General features: G+C 41.6%; 2 protein-coding genes across 3 annotated transcripts; both read left to right on the top strand.

Moving 5' to 3' along the window:
* The first annotated feature begins 1,914 nt into the window (after positions 1-1,914).
* Positions 1,915-4,759, top strand: gpr20 (G protein-coupled receptor 20). The gene is made up of 7 exons (XM_068735497.1): positions 1,915-1,962; positions 2,406-2,684; positions 2,806-3,072; positions 3,187-3,431; positions 3,672-3,756; positions 4,029-4,154; positions 4,328-4,759. The coding sequence occupies exons 1-7, from the start codon at positions 1,915-1,917 to the stop codon at positions 4,511-4,513; spliced, it is 1,236 nt and encodes a 411-aa protein (XP_068591598.1). The 3' UTR covers positions 4,514-4,759.
* A 3,935-nt stretch (positions 4,760-8,694) lies between these two features.
* Positions 8,695-19,239, top strand: LOC137891462 (solute carrier family 45 member 4-like). 2 transcript variants are annotated; one of them, XM_068736069.1, is made up of 13 exons: positions 8,695-8,820; positions 9,953-10,637; positions 12,652-12,840; positions 12,929-13,108; positions 13,240-13,943; positions 14,166-14,303; positions 14,402-14,650; positions 14,826-14,945; positions 15,455-15,554; positions 15,708-15,788; positions 15,932-16,062; positions 16,466-16,534; positions 16,685-19,239. In XM_068736069.1, exons 2-13 carry the CDS (start codon positions 10,418-10,420, stop codon positions 16,988-16,990), a joined length of 2,487 nt encoding a protein of 828 aa, XP_068592170.1. In that variant the 5' UTR covers positions 8,695-8,820; positions 9,953-10,417; the 3' UTR covers positions 16,991-19,239. The 2 variants fall into 2 exon arrangements, with proteins under 2 accessions (XP_068592170.1, XP_068592169.1); XM_068736068.1 differs by having other exon boundaries at positions 14,163-14,303.
* Positions 19,240-19,456: the final 217 nt, after the last annotated feature.

Raw genomic sequence — 19,456 nt, 5'->3', positions numbered from 1 at the left:
TTAATGTAGTTGGATGAAAGGAAGAACTACAGGCTATATCTACTCCAACTCTGGGTAGCCAGGGGGCCTGCATTAAGCATTTTCCTTGCTTTCTTTGTTTGCGTTGCATTGTTTTGGATGACTCGGATATTCAGACGTATTTATTCGAGCCAGAGCGTACGGCAGAAGGAAAGCAGCGGAGTGAGGCTACTTGCTGCCGTGCAAGAAGATATGGCCGGGCGTCAGAAGCTTGTGCGCAATGCATCCTGGTATGTGAGCTGAGCTTTCTCAGTCAATTTAGCACGCACTGAGTAATTTATTGCTTCAATTGATTACATTTACCACCAACACTGATTGGACATCCACATGAAAAGGTGGCGAATTTACCTAAGATGTAGAGGTGGACTTCAGGACACCATGACATCATTGTTGGGTGTGGCTACAGGTGCAACAGAGCACTCCTCTTCAGCTTTGGACAGTTAGGTCAGGATATGTTGGGGCTCAACATTCATCTTTCCAAAGACCAGCTCCGACAACAAATAATAGAAAAGCACTGGAATGTATTACTTGTCCTAGCCATTTGTTTCTGAACAGATAAGTGGTTTAATTAACACACAATTTCCCCAGAGCAACGCTCATAACGCTCGTTAGCGCTGTTAACGATGATGAACTATAGCTCCCAGTAAGATGAACAATATCAGGGGATGTTACTGTGAAAACACTCATTTATTTCCTTCAATGGTCTTAATGTTCCACGGCTTGACTGATCTTGTTAATGCAGATAAATCACATTATTCATGCCTCAACCTCAGCTGAGCATGTTATTCTCATTAGCCTGAATAGACTACATATTTCATCAGCCCGATGATTATTTTGCTGTGAGAGATTAGTTGTGAGCCACGAGCAGACACAACACAAACCTATCCAGTCTGGGATTCACATGAGCAATTAAACTACATTTGTCATGGAGGAATAGGGTGACATTCCAGCCTTCAGCCAATTTGGGGTTGAAACGCGTTGGGACGCTCCACGGAAAAATATGGCGTTCACCTCATTTGACAGTTTTTTATGTTCAGGATATGTTGGGGCCTGTGGATTTCTCATGACTTTGACTCGATTTGCTTCATCGTCCTCAACTCTACAGTTGTTAATATGTCTAGTCTAATCTCGATCTGTCCTTCCATCCATCCTCCCATTGAGATACATTCCATGTGGCACAGTCACTGACTGCCCTCTGCTGTCTATAATATTCACTCCTGGTAGATGGTAGTTCATATTTGCATATTTTCCTCCTCACAGTGGAAAACACCATATGGAAAGGGTCACGTAGTTAACTCGGGTGTCTAATTTTAAAAAGTCTCATAACTGCAGGATTTTGCTTTTGCACTGCAAGAAATTACCACCATACTGTGAACATGTGAAATGTGGAAAAATAAACTGCTGCATTTTGTCACAGTGATATCTGTTACAGTTTCTTGTTCACCTTTGAAGTAGTCTACATTTGAACTGCTCTCTGCACTTGTAAGCAGTCTTTGCACATATTGTAGCTTTAGTTCCAGCTCTATTCACTCTGCAGTTATGTTAATATCAGTGGGTGCCTTCTCACCAATGTTTCTCTGGGGTTGTAAAGGTCTCAGTGCTGCACCCACTGAATTAATGTAAACATAAGATTACTTGAAATTGTAAATATCCGGGAAATAACTGTTTTCTTGTCCACACACAGAATTTATCCAGTTTACCCAAATCCACTCTGTTTATGACCAATTACGAGAGGAATGCGCCATCTTTCTATGAGGTAAATAAACAGGCTGTACAGATCACGAGTGATTCACACAAGCAGAAAATTACTATTTGTGTTTCAGATCTGATCTGACCTGAGCTATTCAAATGAAGCAATTTCTTCTTCTGCTATGACTGCCATGAAAAGGTCACATCATGGCCAGAAAGGGGTGGATGTCTGTGTTTTACGAAAAGGGTGTGCCAGTAAGAGTTAATATCTACATTTCTTACCTTAATTAAAACAGCTTGAAATAAATGCTGCATAAATAAATACGGTTACATTATAAATAATTATCTAAATAAGTCTTATATTTGTTTAAAGTGGCTTTGTCAGTTTAGTCATGCCAACAGTAACAACCTCACTGAGGAGGAGTGAGTGGACGTCAGTTCAGGAGAGAGAGAATCTTTGCCGTGTCTGTATGTTTGTCCCTGAGTTTGCATAAGGTTTAAACTAATAGCACAGTCTTTTGTAAGTGTGTAGGTGCGTGTCCCTGTCACCCTAATGCATGCTGGGATAGCCGGCAGTCCCTGAATAGGTATAGAAATGATCTGATGGGCATTGTAGAAATCTTCCATTAAATTGCACCCTGACTAAAATTTAAAGTAACTGTTCACTATAACGCAACGTTGTGTGTTTTGTTTGACAGTGTCTGCACCAACTCTGGATCATCATCATCATCATCATCATCATCATCATCATCATCATCATCATCATCATCATCACCATTATGATGGACTTCAATAACACTGAGTCCTGGCTTTTTGTCAATACTTCATTTCCCATGCTGCCTGTAATAGCCAGTCCCAGTAACGGCAGTGGCATGGAAGCATATCTTCAGAGACTGGCTCATTTAGACGAGGGGCTCTACAATGACTTTTATGGCCTTTGGATTGCACTGATGGTCATAAACTCTCTCATATTCCTGGTAGGCAGTCTTTCGGGGAGCCCTTATTGTAAAAAAGTAAATATACATCCTTATATGAGTTTCGAAACTCATAATGACAATGCTTGTTGTGTACAAACTCCCTAATTCTCCTCTCCCACAGGTGGGCATGGTGCTCAACATAGTCGCACTTTATGTTTTCTGTTTCCGCACCAAGCAAAAGTCCACCTCTGTGATCTACACCATCAACTTGGCGGTGACGGACCTCATGGTGAACCTCTCTCTGCCGACTCGCATCCTGCTGTACTACAGTGGGGGAGCCTGTCTCACCTGCTCCTACCTGCACATCTTCAGCTACTTTGTCAACATGTACTGCAGCATCTTGTTTCTGACCTGCATATGTGTTGACCGTTACCTCGCCATCGTGCAGGTGGGTTTGGCCTTTAGTTTGGTCTTAATAAGCCTAACACGCCAAAAACCTGCTCATCCAGACATCAAACCAAGAAACTACCTAAAAACTACATATTTCCTTTTGTCCTTGCAGGTTGAAGCTTCCCGTCGGTGGAGGAACTTAAGTGTGGCCAAATGTGTGTGTGTCTCTGTCTGGCTGTTTGCCATCGTGGTCACCTACTCCTTCCTTTCCACTGCTTTCCAGCACCCGGGCTGCTGTCTCTCAAAGCTCCTCTTTCTCACCATCACCGAGTTCTTTCTTCCCCTCATCATCATTATGGTCTTCACGTTGAGAATTATGTGGGCACTAGCTGACCGCCGCCTGATGCAGCAGAGCAGGTACATTTTGTTGTCAATATACATAGACACAGTACAGTAGGGAATATCATGACATTTCCTGTCTGGTCTCTAAACTTCAAAATACAATGTTTTACGTATCAAAGCTTTGGATACTACAATAAATGGACTGAGATAAAATAACTCATATTTGCAGCATTTATAGCTTATTGAAAGCACCGGAGGCACACAGCTGATGGGATGTCACAGTGCTGGTTTTGACTTTTAACTGTATTTCTTCAGGGACAGGAGAAGGAGGGCTGTCCAGCTGCTGACCACAGTGCTGATCATATTCACTGTCTGCTTCACACCCTTCCACATCAGACAGGTGAGTGAGAGACAGGTGGACATTTGTTTTAAAACAAAAAGAATAATCGTAAATTGTAAGACTTAGAAGTATAATAAATGTCAGAATATATTATATATTATATATATTATTATTACACAAATTAAAATGAGACCACATATCAAGTAGCACTGAACCCATACGAAAAATGGAGGTAAAAATGAAAAATAAGATCAATAACTTTTATACATTTTTGGACAAATGTAACAACCGTGTGTGAGATGTCATGGCTGTGTTGTCTTATTGTGTTGCAGGTGGTGGTGTACTTCCACCCTGATATGCCTCATCATGTGATAGCCTACCACTTGACTGTCACTCTCAGCAGTTTGAACAGCTGTATGGATCCTGTAGTCTACTGTTTTGTTACAAATAATTTCCAGGTAAGCCTGGAGTACTTTCCTTCCTTACTTTATCCCAACATCCTTCCTCTCCGTCACCTGTCCATCTATCCATCCAACCTTCCCTCCAGGCAGAATGTGTCCACACATCGCTCATTTAATCGCTTATTTACTCATCGATTCACTGAATAATTTAGAGCTGGTTTCTCCCTCAGGCCACCATGAGAAATATTTTCCGCCGTGCAGAGCCCGAGCAGACTAGCGGCGACATCATCAGCATGCAGCACAGCTCCAAGGCCTCAGGTGGGACGGCGAACGCCATCACTAATAATACGATCATGATGACCAAGATCCCCACTACACTGCAGAGAGACAATCCAGAGAAGAACCAAACACTGTAAAGCACCTGTGACTTTTACACTGTGGGAAGATCTCCCCAAGCTAGACCAGTTTGCCACCAAATTGAAACAATACAACAGGATACAAAGCTGACTTAGGTGTATTATTACTTGAACCATATAGTGACAAAATGCCAAGTCTCATTAAAAAAAATAAATCATATTTGATGTGATATATGTTACCTCTAAAGTGTCCGGATTGCACTTTTCTATGTCAAATCATTTTTTTTTAAACTGAAACGGTTTCTATTTTTTGTAACACAACAGGGATAGTCTTAACTGTTGCAGCACTATGTACAAGGTTTATGTCATACTGTACAGTATGTAATCCCTAAATAAATCAATTGCCACTGCAAAGACAACCACTGATATCTGTGACTTCTGTTATGCAGAATATCTAGTAATTGGCCAGGACAGAAGTGCTGGTATTCACAAAAGGAGATATTGCTGACCCCCCCTGATTCCTGCCTGGGACCAATGCATTATTTTGATTAGAGGGGAACATGCACTGTCAAACAGACTTGGATCAACTTCTTACTGCAGTGCCTGGTTGTGAACAGGAGAAAATTCAACATTATACAATTGCAACACAATGTAAAACAGACCACACCTGTATCTGTTTACCACTTGTAAAGATATTGCTAGGTTTTGTTTTGCTTGGATTACACGATGACCACCTCACAAGATCCACTGCAAGAGTATTTGGGAAGGTTCCTCACTTTTGTGCAGCAGAGGGCGACATTGCCCTCCCTTTCAAGGACTATTGCAGTAAGAAACTAAAGAAAATGTTTTCACTCAAATAGAAACCGCTTGGATGACTGAAAGCAGCTACAATGTGAATGTTTGGTCTGAAATAATATTCTTTCATTATAACAAAGTGTCTTATTATATGCTGTTAAGTAAACACTTTGTAATTTACTTTCATCAACAATCATCAGAACCTCTCTTTGCAGGAAAAGCGATCGGATCAAGTTCTAATGAATGGGTCATCAATGTAACAATGTTGTAGTGAAGCCACCTCTGTCTGGTTCTGCAAATAGTTCTGCCTGTTTATTTAAATATAAAAAAAATATTCTCATAAGTCTTCATTTTATATTTGAGGAATGAGGTTTAGAAAAAAAACAACCGCAACCAATAAGTTGATAAATGCTCAATCATCATTATTATTGAAATATAATGCCACTTATCAAACTATGAAGACATTACTATAATTATTATTTGTATATTTGAGCACTATTGATATTACAGTTTTTCTCAGTCGCTGTGCAACATTTCTCATATCATCCTTAATTTGCAAACCAGTAAGTGCATTTCTCAAAACAATTCATACAAACAGCACCACACAATGAATTACCTGCCAAATCCTTAGTTTATAAAAATTGTGTCAATGAACATGTCAGTAGAGAGACCAAATGTGTGCACATCCATGCAAAGATACTTAATTGCACAGCACAAAGGAGGTCTGTTTCGTTAAGAACATCAGAATCAGCTTTATTGGCCATGTATGCGTACGCATACAAGGAATTTGACTCTGGTTTTTACTTTGCTCTCAATGTACATACACAAGTTTACAAATAAACAAGATAAATTAAAAAAATAAAACAAGGACAACAAAAAAAGTATAACAGATGTAAGTATAAACATTTAACGACTATGTACAATATAAATATATATCCAAAAGTATAAACATTATATATATGAACATAAACCTATACAACAACAATGACAATGGAATTAAGGTGATAGTGCAGAATGGAGGTAGTAGTGCAGTGTGACTGATTCATTGTTCATCAGAGTCAGAGTGACGGCCAGTGGAAAGAAGCTGTTCTGGTGTCTGGTAGTTTTGGCGTACAGCGCTCTGTAGCGCCTACCAGAGTTGGAACAGCTTGTGTCCAGGATGTGATGGGTGTGCAATGATCTTTTCCTGCCCGTTTCCTGACTCTGGAGGTGTACAAGTCCAGGATGGAGGCCAGGCTGGACCCAATGATTCTCTCTGCAGACCTGACAGTCTGTTGTAGTCTGTTTCTGTCCTGTTTGGTGGCCGATCCAAACCAGACAGTGATAGAGGAGCAGAGAACAGACTGGATGATGATGGAGTAGAACAGGATCAGCAGCTCCTGAGGTAGGTTGAACTTCATGAGCTGGCGCAGGAAGTACAACCTCTGCTGGGCCTTTTTCCTGATGGTGTCGATGTTGGAAGCTGAGAGATTGTGGATCCCAGAAACCTGAAGGTCTCCACTGCAGACACAGTGCTGTTGAGTATGGTGAGGGGGGGCAGTGTTAGGGGACTCCTCCTGAAGTCCACTGTCATCTCCACAGTTTAGAGCTTGTTCAGCTCCAGGTTGTTCTGACCACACCAGAGGACCAGCTGCTCAACCTCCCGTCTGTACGCAGACTCATCCCTGATGAGGCCGATGACCGTTGTGTTGTCGGCTGGGTCCTCTGAGGTGCAGTCATTGGTGTAGAGGGAGAAGAGCAGTGGGGAGAGCACACATCCCTGGGGGCGCCGGTGCTAATAGTCCGGGTGCTGGATGTGATTTTTCCCAGCCTCACCTGCTGCGTCCTGTCTGTCAGGAAGTTTGTGATCCACTGACAGGTGGAGGCTGGCACAGTGAACTGGGAGAGTTTTGGTTGAAGTATTTCCAGGATGATGGTGTTGGACGCCGAGCTGAAGTCCACAAACAGAACCCTTGCATATGACCCTGGGGAGTCAAGGTGTTGCAGCATGTGGTGCAGTCCCATGTTGACTGCATCATCCACCGACCTGTTTGCCCGGTAGGCAAACTGCAGGGGGTCCAGCAGGGGCCCTGTGAGGTCCTTCTGATGGGTCAACACCAGTCTCTAACAGGATTTCATGAGCACAGACGTCAGGGCGACGGGCCTGTAGTCATTTAATCCTGTGATGGAGGATTTCTTGGGGACCAGGATGATTGTGGAGCATTTGAAGCAGGAGGGGACTTCATACAGCTCGGTTGGGAGAGGTGAGGAGGAGGCAGGGGGTGTAGCTAGTTTGAGTCGGCACACATATGTCCTCACAAAAACTGATGTACGATGTCACAGTGTCAGTGAGCTCATCCAGGTCTGTGGCAGCAGCCTCAAAAACACTCCAATCAGTGCAGACAAAGCAGGACTGTAACTCCAGCTTTGCCTCGTTGGTCCATCTCCTCACAGTCTTGACCACAGGCGTTGCAGATTTTAGTTTCTGCATGTAGGTCGGGAGAAGATGAACCAGACAATGATGCCAGGTTCAAACATGTCAGTGCCGTCAGAATGACAAGTCCTTGTGTAATTGTTTACAAACAAGATAGTCAAAATACTTAGCCATGTTGTCTCTGTAAGTATTTTCTGATGTAAACAAAGGCGATGGTTTTGATGACAATGACTGAAAATGAACAACTCTGCAGTTTTTCTGCATGGCTTATCAATATCAACGGTCAAAAGATACAAAATACTGTATGTGGGAGATTGATTTCAAGAGGTTGGACAGAATTCACATTTATTTTGTACTGTAGGCTAATTTGTTGACAGGACTGTTTTACAGCACTGCATAGCACAACGGTCCAAAATATGAAATGAGAAAAACACCCCATGGGCAGAATTGTGCATGCAGTGCTGTTTGGGGAATTACAATGCAGTTGTTCTACACACCCCATTTTATTTGTGAAAGTCAAGATTCATCTGAGAGCAATTTCAGGATACATAAAAAAAAAAAAGTCTAATAGAAATGTATAAAAAATATGCTTGTCAGTTTTTTAAAATATGTGTATACACATGAATTATGCAATTAACTAATGCCTAGATGTTTGGGTGGGGGGGACCAGATTTGATCAACATGTCACAAACAATTGATAATGTATGAAACAGACAATTGTTCTTAACAATTTGCACTAATGTGCCACATCATTTGCAATTTGCTCATACGAATGACAAATCTCTTGTATGATGTGCACACGTGACTAGGTGATGTGGAGGTTAAACAAGTAATTTTGACAATTTACATTGTGACCTGTGAAATGTACCAGAGCGACTGAGAAAACATAATAAATGTAAAGTAAAACACCGTCATCGTGAGTCCCCGCCCACCGTAGGTAAGTAGCTCGATGACGCAAAACGCGTCGTCTAACGACCCCTCCTCGCTTTGTTACTGTGGAAACCAATGAGATTGATGAGGGTAGTGGACCAAGTGGTCACTCGGTTAGCCAGATTGCTAATATAGCTAACCCAAAACAAAGAATTCTGATGTGACGTTATCGAGAATTGACATAACGCGGAACTGCTTTTTACTTTACCACATCGGAGTAGAACCTGAGGTATGTTACATCTTTATATCTTTCATATAACTGCTCTCAACTTGCTAACGTGCCTAACTAATGTATTAGCCAACCTAGCTCGCTGTGGTAGCCACAAGTCAAACATTTAATGCAAAAGTTAACATTAATGTATCCAGAGTGGTGTCTCTAACTAGCGCCATGTGCACGTGCAAAAAAAATAAAATAATAATGCCGTTAGTTATTGATTACGTAGACTGTAGAACAAGTCGGTAGGTGACTCAGGTAAGTCACTTCAGCGATACCGTTAGCAGAGCTGCCCCCGAGCTAAACATGTCAAAAACACTACCAGACACACACCCACCGTGCATTCCTGTGGAGATCACACACGACCTGTGTAGACTGCTCACTACGCGCAGGGACACGTTACTCTAGCGCACAGTTAAACCTCCACAACAGAACATCTGCAGGAGTGTTTCGCTTCTGTGGGAAGCGTTTTAACGATGTTTATTTTGTTTAAACGTTAACTTATACGTGACCCAACCTCTGTTTGGAAAACCTAAAACAGGCTGAAAGTTATTGAGTAAAGATGAGAGAGAAGTGTGGATTAACGATATACCCAAAAATCAAATGTACCAGTTTGAATTGTTAACAATTAAGCAACCGCTATGGTGTCGTAACAGGGGTTGGTTTGATTTAATGCGGCTGTTGTTCATGCCTCTGATGAATCAACCTTCATAGTAATCGCAGATAGTTAAGGTGTGGCAAAATTGCGTCGTCCTTTGTTCCTTTATTCTGTTATATGATGTCCATTCAATCATTAAACTTCTCATGTTAAGTTATATATTGAGTCTTAATTGATTGCCAGTGTACTTCACTGGAGGCAGTGCAGCTTTGTTCTTAAGCCAGGAGGATTTTTGTTCCCCATCATGTGACCCAGCTGAAACATTTTAACACACTGGAGCTTTCTAGTACTTGTCCTTTGACACCCTATTAAAAAAAAAAAAGTAACATTAAAAATGTGCTTTGCCAGTCTTATCTGTCAGTATCTGTAGATCATGTACACAAATTCAGAAAATAAGTTAAGACAGAGAATGTTAACACCAAGGCAATGCGACCCCTTGTAATGTTTTATAGCTTTTGCTTATTATCTAACCGGTTATGTTTTCTGCAGGTTGCTGTGTCACTCAGTGGGTCTCTGCCAAGAAGTTTCCACATGCCTTGCACCCGAGGTGCCAGGAAATGCGCTTACATGCACACACAGACTTCAGCTGAGCAACACTCTTAACCTTACGCAATTCAAATACTGCATGCACTCAACTGCCAACACACACTGACACATTCACAGACCCATTTCATTTTACCACATTATCTTTGGACATAGTAATCTCATTAATGATGTTTCCTTCCTCCTCAATTATTTGTGATTATTTGAATCCACAATGTGCCGACCAGCAGAGATGCTCTCTGATTAATCTTGTCTTACACAGTGTGATCAAGACCCTGGACATTACATGTTGCATCAGCATATAATAACATAGTGCAGTTCTGTGTACATATATCGGAAATAGTAGAAATAAGTGTTTTTCACTGATTATAAACCAACCATCAAACAAAATAAACTCATTAGCAGACTGTAATGGGAGGAGAAGCAAAGAGGGAGGCTTGTGGCCTTTCGGAGAGGAGGAAACCCAAGGATGAAGCCGAAGAGAGAGAGAGCGAGGCGGAAGTAGAAGGAGATAGAAGGGGTATGCGGATCCCTCTGCATCGCTGGGTGATGCATGGGGCGGTGATGTTTGGACGCGAGTTCTGCTACGCCATGGAAACAGCCCTGGTGACGCCAGTGCTGCTGCAGATAGGTAAGGAGATGCAATGCAGTCACATACAGACAGACAGACTCTTGCTCTTCTCTCGCTTAGACAGGCGTTCTAGTGATGTCACTCTCTCATAGACAGGGAAATTTAGCAATACTGGCCGCATTAGAATTAACCAGTGTTCAACTGGTTAGTGTCAGGAAATTGGCTGACCCACAGTGTCAACATCGTGGAATTTGACTGCCCTTAGCCAGACTGGACCTATTGATTTCCCTGTCTTCACCACTGTGTCATGTAACCGGTCTGCCCAGCAGTAGCCAACCAGGGGCACTGTAGTTAGATGTCAGGTTTGCCACCATAGCAGAAATGGAACAAAGGCATTCTCCACTGGCTAGGTATGACAAGAATGTCTAACACAGCACATTTTAGTCTCTGTTTTCCTCCCTATTCACAATATTGTAAGAAAGATTGTTTTAAAAACTTTGTTTTGGTGTTTTTGAGAGCATATTTTAGGTGTTCAGTTTAGCTAGGTTACTATACTGCCAAGTACTGAAAAAATGCATAGTCAGTTAAATTTGTAGATTCATTTATAATTTACTGTATGTCTTCTTTTCATAGCCTAGAGCCCATAGAGCTTGTTAGTTTAGCAAAAATGATATACAGCAAATAGCAAGCCAAAGTAGGATCTGACTGAAAACTGTTCTTTTGAGTACCGGAACTTCCTAAAAAAACAGTATGTTGTAATCATTTTACTACAGAGTGGACTATGATGTCCTGATTCCCAATTTTGGAGACTGAAACATATATTAATGAAATGCAACCGACATGCATTGACTGACAGAAAAGGTGGTAGTCCATTCTGAACACCCTCAAGTGTGACTGAGCTGTCAGCCACCGTAGCCTACTGTAGCGTTACAGAATTGAACTCAATCAGGATGTTTTTTCAGCTTTGCTTCTTGTCACACTGTTACTCAAAACACAATGGCTGTCCTTGAGGTCTAAAAAAACATCTCTGCCCTTATTAAACATTTGCAGACATTTGATTTATTTATTTATTTGAAACCTGCACTGTTTGCATCAATGTTAACCTTCTAGCAGTCTTCTTCTTCCCTGCCTTTGCTGAAGCATTGCTGCATACCCGCTTATAACCTTCATCCGTCGATTCCATGGAATAATATGAAACCACTGTGTGTATCACATCACTTGGCTGAGCTTGTGCTTACTCCTTGTGCATTCACATTCGGGCATATATGAGACTAAAACATAACTGAGACCCACTGACCCACTTTTTAAAAAAAAAATCAAAAAAACTGCTTCTTAGTGCTACTAGAGGTCAAAAACTACACAGGGTACAAGTCAAGTCTTGTTGTAGTCCCATTTACAAGAGAGAGAGAGAGAGAGAGAGGGGACGGGGGGACGGAAAGCAATATTTTTCCAACTGCAATAAGTCATCTTCTGTTGACTTAAGTAGAGCAAGGCAGCATGGGTAACGTGTTATTCCTGTGAGAACCAGTCCGCTCACACAGCCAGCTGACTGAATCGTGTACTGAAACCACTTCTTTATAAGGGGTGGAAAATCATGTTTTTGTCATTGAGCAGAGACAGTTTTTTTTTTTTAATATAACTGGAGACTAACAGCATTGCGTCTAATAAATGTCACATATATTTGGGCCAAGTCAGTAAAAAACAATATCAAACTACATTGTTACTGTAATAGCTACAGTATAGGAATGAGTTCTGTCTCATGGCGGTCAGCGGGAGGTGTTGCATATTTCTGTCGGTGTTGTTGTAACAGGCTACCATTATCTGCACTGATCCTGCCACCCTAAAAAGGAAGCTGCTTAAGAGCACTAGTGGTTCTTCAGCTATGCATGCAGAGCTCTCATGTGCTGTGCTTCTATAAACAATGGAACGTGGGGAAACTAAATGAAAACACGAGAATAGGATGGCTTCTTGATGCGTTTTGTACCAAGTTGGCAGGACAAAACAGAGTCTCATGAATAGGATACTTTGACTTTTTTTTAAGTCTTGAATCATTTTGTTTGTGTGTCTTTTCTAGGTCTTCCTGAGCAATATTACAGTTTAACTTGGTTCCTCAGTCCTATCCTGGGTCTCATCCTTACACCTGTGATCGGCTCAGCCAGTGACCGATGTACTCTGCGATGGGGCCGGAGAAGACCGTTCATTCTGGCCCTGTGTGTGGGAGTGCTCCTGGGAGTGGCGCTGTTCTTAAATGGATCATTAATTGGTGAGTAGAAGGTTCCAAAGGAGATCAACACTTCTGTCAATGCTACTGTTTAAACCCCATCTGTATATATTTTGTGGTGTTCCGATAGGTCTTTCCGTTGGTGATAGTCCCGGCAGCCAGCCAATTGGCATCGTCCTTACTGTACTAGGTGTGGTGGTGCTGGACTTCAGTGCTGATGCCTCTGAGGGACCAATCAGAGCTTACCTTCTCGATGTTGCTGACACTGACGAGCAAGATATGGCCTTGAATATTCACGCCTTCTCTGCTGGTAAGACTACATGGATGTATGGAGACACACACACACACACACAAACACACACAGTCCACATAGACATTGTCCAAATTATTTCACAGAATGTCCTCTGACTTGTGCATCTGTGTATACACTTGTCTCCCCAGGGCTCGGCGGTGCAGTGGGCTACATGCTGGGTGGTCTCGACTGGACTGGCACAGCTCTGGGCCGAGCATTTAAATCACAGGAGCAGGTCCTCTTCTTGTTCGCGGGCATCATCTTCATCATCTCAGTCACACTGCACATGCTCAGTATCCCCGAGCGACCTTTCGCACCTTCCAACCAGCTTAAAGATGCGGCGAGCGGGGGTTCTAGCAGCCAGTTGTCTTTCAGGCCCTCTGGCCACACGCCACCTTTACTCGATGTGATTGCAGAGGAGGATGCTTCATCTCGAGCCCCATCCAGAGAGGACAACAAATTGGATCCGGAGGAAGGAGAAATAGACTTCCTTACTGTGGAGCGTGTGCGGTGTAAAAGCGATTCAGTCTTAGCCATGCCAGATGCTACAATCGAGTTGGATTCTGACCTCGACCCAGAGTCACAACTTTTCCTGCCACAGTTGCACCACTTTCTACCGGAGACACAGGCAGAGCTAGAAGATGTTTTCAAGCCATCAGACCACAGTATTGGGTCCTCGTCTCCTTCTGGCGGACTACCGGCACTTTCTGATGGGATGGTGGTTTTAGAGCCTACAAATCCAGACTGGCCTGAGCGTAAGGGTCCATCAAACGGGCCCCCTTCTCTTCTTCAGTTCAGTTCTGGTTCAAGGGACTCGCATCTGAAAACCCGGGTGAAATCAGCTGCTATGATGGCAAGTGTTCTTTGTGTTAAATTACCTTGCCAAAACAGAAACAAATGTTATCAAGGCAATGTTACAAGTATTGATTATTTTCCCTATTATTTAATAGGCAATGTATGGAACTCTTTAGAGACAGAAAACTCCTTTACTGTGTTTCAGATATTTTGTCCCATGTGTTGAGTTTCCCTTTGTGCCTTTAATATGTACATCTGTGCCTCTCTCATGTCGTAGCAGGTCAAGGCTTCCAACGGTGTCGATGCTGCCTTGTCATCTTCTGACCACTGCAACGCGATGAAAGGCCACGCCTCCACAAACCGACCCTCCAACACCTCAGTTTCACCACGACCACACCCACACACCTTCTACAGACAGGTACGATTGGATGTTCCATGTTTTACATTACTTTTTGTAATAGTCATTTTGCAAATGTGAAAAAGTTGATGTTGGTCTCTTTTTTCCCCCTCTTTCAGCCCTCCTTCACTTTCTCCTACTACGGAAGAGTGGGATCGCAGCGCTATCGACTGCGAAAAATAGCACCATGGAGCCCTCGGCCAATCACCACCTCCCAAAGTCTGAATGACCTCAGTGAACTCCAGCGGCGTCCAGGCAGGCGAGAGCTGCAGCTTTCAGCCAGCAGTCTGTCATCTGAGGGCTCCAGCAGTGAGGGCGGAGCAGACGAGGGTACAACTGTTCGACTGCTCTGGTTATCCATGTTGAAGGTAAATTGCAAATGTCTTTAATATTGATGTATTTCTTTCTCTAATTTCACGACTGCACTGCATCACATTTACAACATTTTAAGGTCTTTTGTCGCAGAAATAATAAACTAAACTAATTTCTTTTTCATGTTCACTTGCTAGTCTTGATTCCTTGTGTCCTTTCTGTCTTCGGTAGATGCCAAGGCAGCTGTGGAGATTGTGTGTGTGTCATCTCCTCACATGGTTCTCCATTATAGCAGAAGCTGTGTTTTACACTGATTTCATGGGGCAAGTCATCTACCACGGAGACCCCACGGTAAACACATAAACACACACTCACATCCTCATGCACTTGTGTGTCCTTTTGTTTAAACAACAGTTGATTTTATGTTCCATGGAGACCATACAGTAAGGAACACAGATGTATAAACCCAGCACAATTAAGCAACATTTTACCAAAATCGCAATACGGCTACAAATGTGTGTCAAAATACCATTTTAAATTAAATATTGTCATGTTACAGAGATGTAGTGGCCTACATATCATATTCCACAGATTTAAGAAAACATCATTGTTTGGTACAGATACCCACAAAAGTCACTCTTTTGTTAGTAATCATTTTCATATGTTTTTCAGTGAAAATGATGTGAAAATGCAATAGCATTCAAAATAATCAGAATTAGATATCTTTTGCAAAATGTTCATCACTTCCCAGCATGCTTCACAGACATGTATGCCAAATACAAACATTACAATATCAGTCATCCAGTCTGTTTGTCAAGTGTACTATTATATTGCTGAAACTCTTCCACTTTTTTTTCCAGGCACCAGCCAATTCCACGGAGCTACTCAACTATCACAGAGGAGTACAGATGGGCTGCTGGGGACTGGTGGTCTATGCTGCTACTGCTGCTGTCTGCTCTGGTAAAACACAAACACTGTTCCGTTTCATTACATTTGAATTTAAATCCCCTGACTGCTGTGTTTACAGAGAAAACAAGTGGTCAGTGATACAAGTAAACGCTGCCTCCAATAATTCAAATGTCTCTTTCACCCTCTTTCCATCACTCCACTCAGCAATCCTTCAGAAGTACCTGGATAATTTTGATCTGAGCATTAAGATTGTCTACATTGTTGGAACTCTGGGATTCTCAATAGGTCAGTTGCCACAATAAAATAAACAATAATAAGGTGAAGTACAGCGGATTTGGGAGCAGTTACACATGGTCTTAATGGGAATGCAGAATAAAGTGAAATGTAATTAAAATGTATTTAAACCGCTTTTATCTCTCCAACCTTAGGAACCGCTGTCATGGCAATCTTCCCTAATGTTTATGTTGCAATGGTGATGATCAGTAGCATGGGCATCATCTCCATGAGTATCTCCTACTGTCCCTATGCATTACTCGGCCAGTACCATGAAATCAAAGAGGTATGTACTCAAACAGTCAGTACACACTCACATATATATATATAAACACTGTCCGAGCCTGGCGATATGCAATAAAACACCAGATAGGAGTGCAAAAAAAGCATCCATGTTTTATAGTTTTTGTGATATAGCCTTGGAACTTGAGGCTATGCAATTAACTAAACCCTCAAATGTGTCAACTTTTAAACTACTTCAGTCAGTCAGTCAGTCAATATTGTATTTGTTCTGTATCTCATCACTTGAGGTATTTTCTGATGAAGCCTTGCCTGTAAGCTTTGTCAGCATAATAATAGTTTTTAAACTTCACCTAAAGGCCTTAAACACTCCATCATGAAAACCTACACACTGAGACTCTGTGCCACATATGATTGATGTGTCTCTTCTCTACTGTTCCTCTCCTCAGTACATTCACCACAGTCCAGCAAACACTAGAAGAGGCTTTGGTATTGACTGCGCTATCTTGTCCTGCCAGGTGAGCATTCATACTTTTCCCCCCCATCAGCTCTAAACTTAAACTGACCACCAGCAGCATCCATGGTGGTGATAGCAGTCTATGGAAAGCATGAATATCATTAAAGTGTATACTATTATACTCAATCACTCTATCCTGTTTAATTTCCAGGTCTATATCAGCCAGATTCTGGTTGCATCCGCCCTCGGAGCTGTGGTAGACGCAGTTGGCAGTGTGCGTGTCATTCCTGCAGTGGCCTCAGGAGGCTCCTTCCTTGGCTTCCTTACAGCCTGTTTCCTTGTCATATATCCTGATGTGGAGCCCAGCAGCTCAGAGCAGGACCTGGACCTGGACCTGGTGGATAAACCTGGAGATTCAGAGCCAAATGGAGGAAGGACCAGTGACCAGAGGTTGGCTCTGCTGAACCTCACATATGGAGATATTTTGAAGAAGGAAGAGAATCACTCTGTTGCCTGAGCATGTAAAGAGTTGTTTAGTTTTATTCTCACTAAGCACACACCACAACATGTGTGGGTTATACCAAATGTCTGTGCCTTTCTGAAGGAGGAAAGATGGCACAACGTTCTACATGAATCTCTTCTTCTTCTTATTGCTACCTCAACTCTAAAACAAATAACCGTTTAGATGGCTCGATGGATAGAGGAAAGCCATTGAAACACAAAGAGCCACATGATAGTGACTTGGTGAGACTGTTCAAACTAACTTAGCTCAGACTACTGATACAAATGTAAGCCTTTATTGTGAAAATCAAATAGGAAGCACACAGAGCACTTTGTCTCACTCCTGAACAGTATTGCCACACTGATGCTGCAGAATGACATCATGTGTGACATTTAACTTCACAGAAGCTGCTCCATAGTTACTTGATGGACAATCGTAGTGCTGTAAAAGTCGTAAATGCACCTCTGCATTACATGTTGACTAAATACAATTGTTAATATTTGTTCCGGTCTCTGCATACTTGATATTGTTATTCTATAAATGCCAAGTTTCCAAACTAAAGGGCTTCTACATTTGTTGCAGACATAACCATTTCATAAACTTTTTTAATTTTACATTTATAATGCCTGAACCTGTTACATAGCAAGCTAGTGCGCAGTTAGAAGGGCCCTTTTTTGTCAAGTTTTTTTTTCTTGCCTGTACAGTAACACCTGTTCTGAAAAGGCCATATTCTCCTTTCATGCCATGATACACAATAATCATTTTCATCATAATGTAGTTAAGAAATTCAACCGGAAGGTGTGAAAATGCACGTTTGGAACTGTGGTTGAGTTATCCATGTTGCTTTTATTCAAATTGCCAAACAATTGCAATGCAAAATCTGTGCCAATGAAGACAGATTTTGCATTGAAAATCCTGTGAATTTACACTGTAAATGGTGGTGTTGACATGTTCGCTCACGTTTAACCTTAAGTGGTGTTGCACTTCAACATTCCAACATTCCAAGTACAGTGGAAATAGGGAACATATTCATCATGGCGCATTTGACATATGCAGTCAATCAAAAAATATAGAAAGGCATTGGAAATTAAATTGCCCGAGCCTACATTAGTTTAGTGTCCCACGCTGATCATTTGACTGTCGTAAAACTGTCTCGCTGAACAGAAAGAACAAACGAGAAGATAAATAGCTCCCATACTGCCAGGCTTCAGTTTACATAGAATAACAAACCAGGGTAAGCAGAGACTCTGTGGAGCAAGATCATGTTTAGCATAGTCCCTACACACTTTAACATATCTGCAGAGTGCACAGTGTAATAAGCTACAGACTTCTGCACAATTTAATTAAAACAGCACAGTGTCTCCTCTTTGAAGGTACATCTTCAGCAGCATCACTCTTGAATATGGGAGTGAGTGTAAATGCACAGAGCAGCCTTAAGCTAACTAATAGGAGTATTGTTTCTTTAATTTGAGAGGTTGAATGTCATATGGTGTGAAACTGTTCCAGAAACCTGTAATGCTGCATACTGAATGCTCGAGAGAACCACTTCTATGCAAGGCCAACAACTGATCTATGCAAACTCAAAATGCCGTTTGGCTGAAGTAAAATGACCAAATGAATCTTAAAGAGAAACACTGGACCTTCTCAGTTCACTTTCCTCTTTAAATGATTGTCCAACTCAGAGGTAACAATGGTGAAAACATTGCACAGATTTTGTGTTTCACAGCAAGAAGGGGTTTATTTTCATGACTTCACTGACGATGTCGAGTGACTTCTTTACTTTGTTCACGATTAATCCCAACAGTATTCGTTGGGTCCTTGTTTCCTGCTATGTCATGACACAGTGGTGTCTTCTATGGTGTGATTGTCTCTAAGATCTCAAGCCTCAAGATTTACAATCACTACAAAGGGAACATCCTAGTTCTATGGATATTTGCATCAGATATGAAGGGAAAATGTTAAGAAAATGAATACTAAATAATATAATTAATCACTAATTTCCCTGTAAATAATAAAGCAGAGATTCTGCTAGTGTGTTTAGTGCATTTTTAGTAACAAACTATAGTACTGAACCAGAATATTGGAATCCTGGAGCAGGCCCCTGGTTTATTGAAATTGTTTTGATTTTATCAAATGATGATTCTCTATTTTTGGCGTGTTTTAAGTGATTTTTGGTTCTTTTTCCTGCTGCACAGACTTTTGTACAATGAGACCAAGGTATTTTTGTACCAATTATTTGAAAAAAGAAAATGAATGCACCTTCACTTGTGTCTGTCTTTAATGACAATCGCTCACACATGCGATTTCTACATGTATTGTCTTCATTAGCCCTTTTCTTTACATTATTTTACAATAACAAGTAATCACATATTTAGTTCACGAGATAGTCAACCAAATGTGCTTAGATGTGCTTACAGTCCATGAAAAATACAATATCCAAGAAGTTCACAACTGCTGCTAATCCGAAAAAAAAGTTCCCTA

Source organism: Cebidichthys violaceus, unplaced genomic scaffold (assembly GCF_023349555.1).
Source record: "Cebidichthys violaceus isolate CVI_PGR_0920_01 unplaced genomic scaffold, fCebVio1.0.p SCAF_7, whole genome shotgun sequence".
NCBI lineage: Eukaryota > Metazoa > Chordata > Actinopteri > Perciformes > Stichaeidae > Cebidichthys > Cebidichthys violaceus.
The sequence above is the reverse complement of the archived record's forward strand: the minus strand, read 5'-3'. Positions and strand labels throughout refer to the sequence as shown.

Excerpts from the sequence above, each read along its gene's own strand:
- gpr20 (XM_068735497.1), top strand. The coding sequence starts at position 1,915 with ATGGCCAGAAAGGGGTGGATGTCTGTGTTTTACGAAAAGGGTGTGCCA. Across the intron at positions 1,963-2,405 it reads TTTACGAAAAGGGTGTGCCA|TGTCTGCACCAACTCTGGAT; the intron begins GTAAGAGTTAAT and ends TTTGTTTGACAG. Across the intron at positions 3,073-3,186 it reads GTTACCTCGCCATCGTGCAG|GTTGAAGCTTCCCGTCGGTG; the intron begins GTGGGTTTGGCC and ends TTGTCCTTGCAG.
- LOC137891462 (XM_068736068.1), top strand. The coding sequence starts at position 10,418 with ATGGGAGGAGAAGCAAAGAGGGAGGCTTGTGGCCTTTCGGAGAGGAGG. Across the intron at positions 16,063-16,465 it reads AGTACCATGAAATCAAAGAG|TACATTCACCACAGTCCAGC; the intron begins GTATGTACTCAA and ends TCCTCTCCTCAG. Across the intron at positions 16,535-16,684 it reads GCGCTATCTTGTCCTGCCAG|GTCTATATCAGCCAGATTCT; the intron begins GTGAGCATTCAT and ends TTTAATTTCCAG.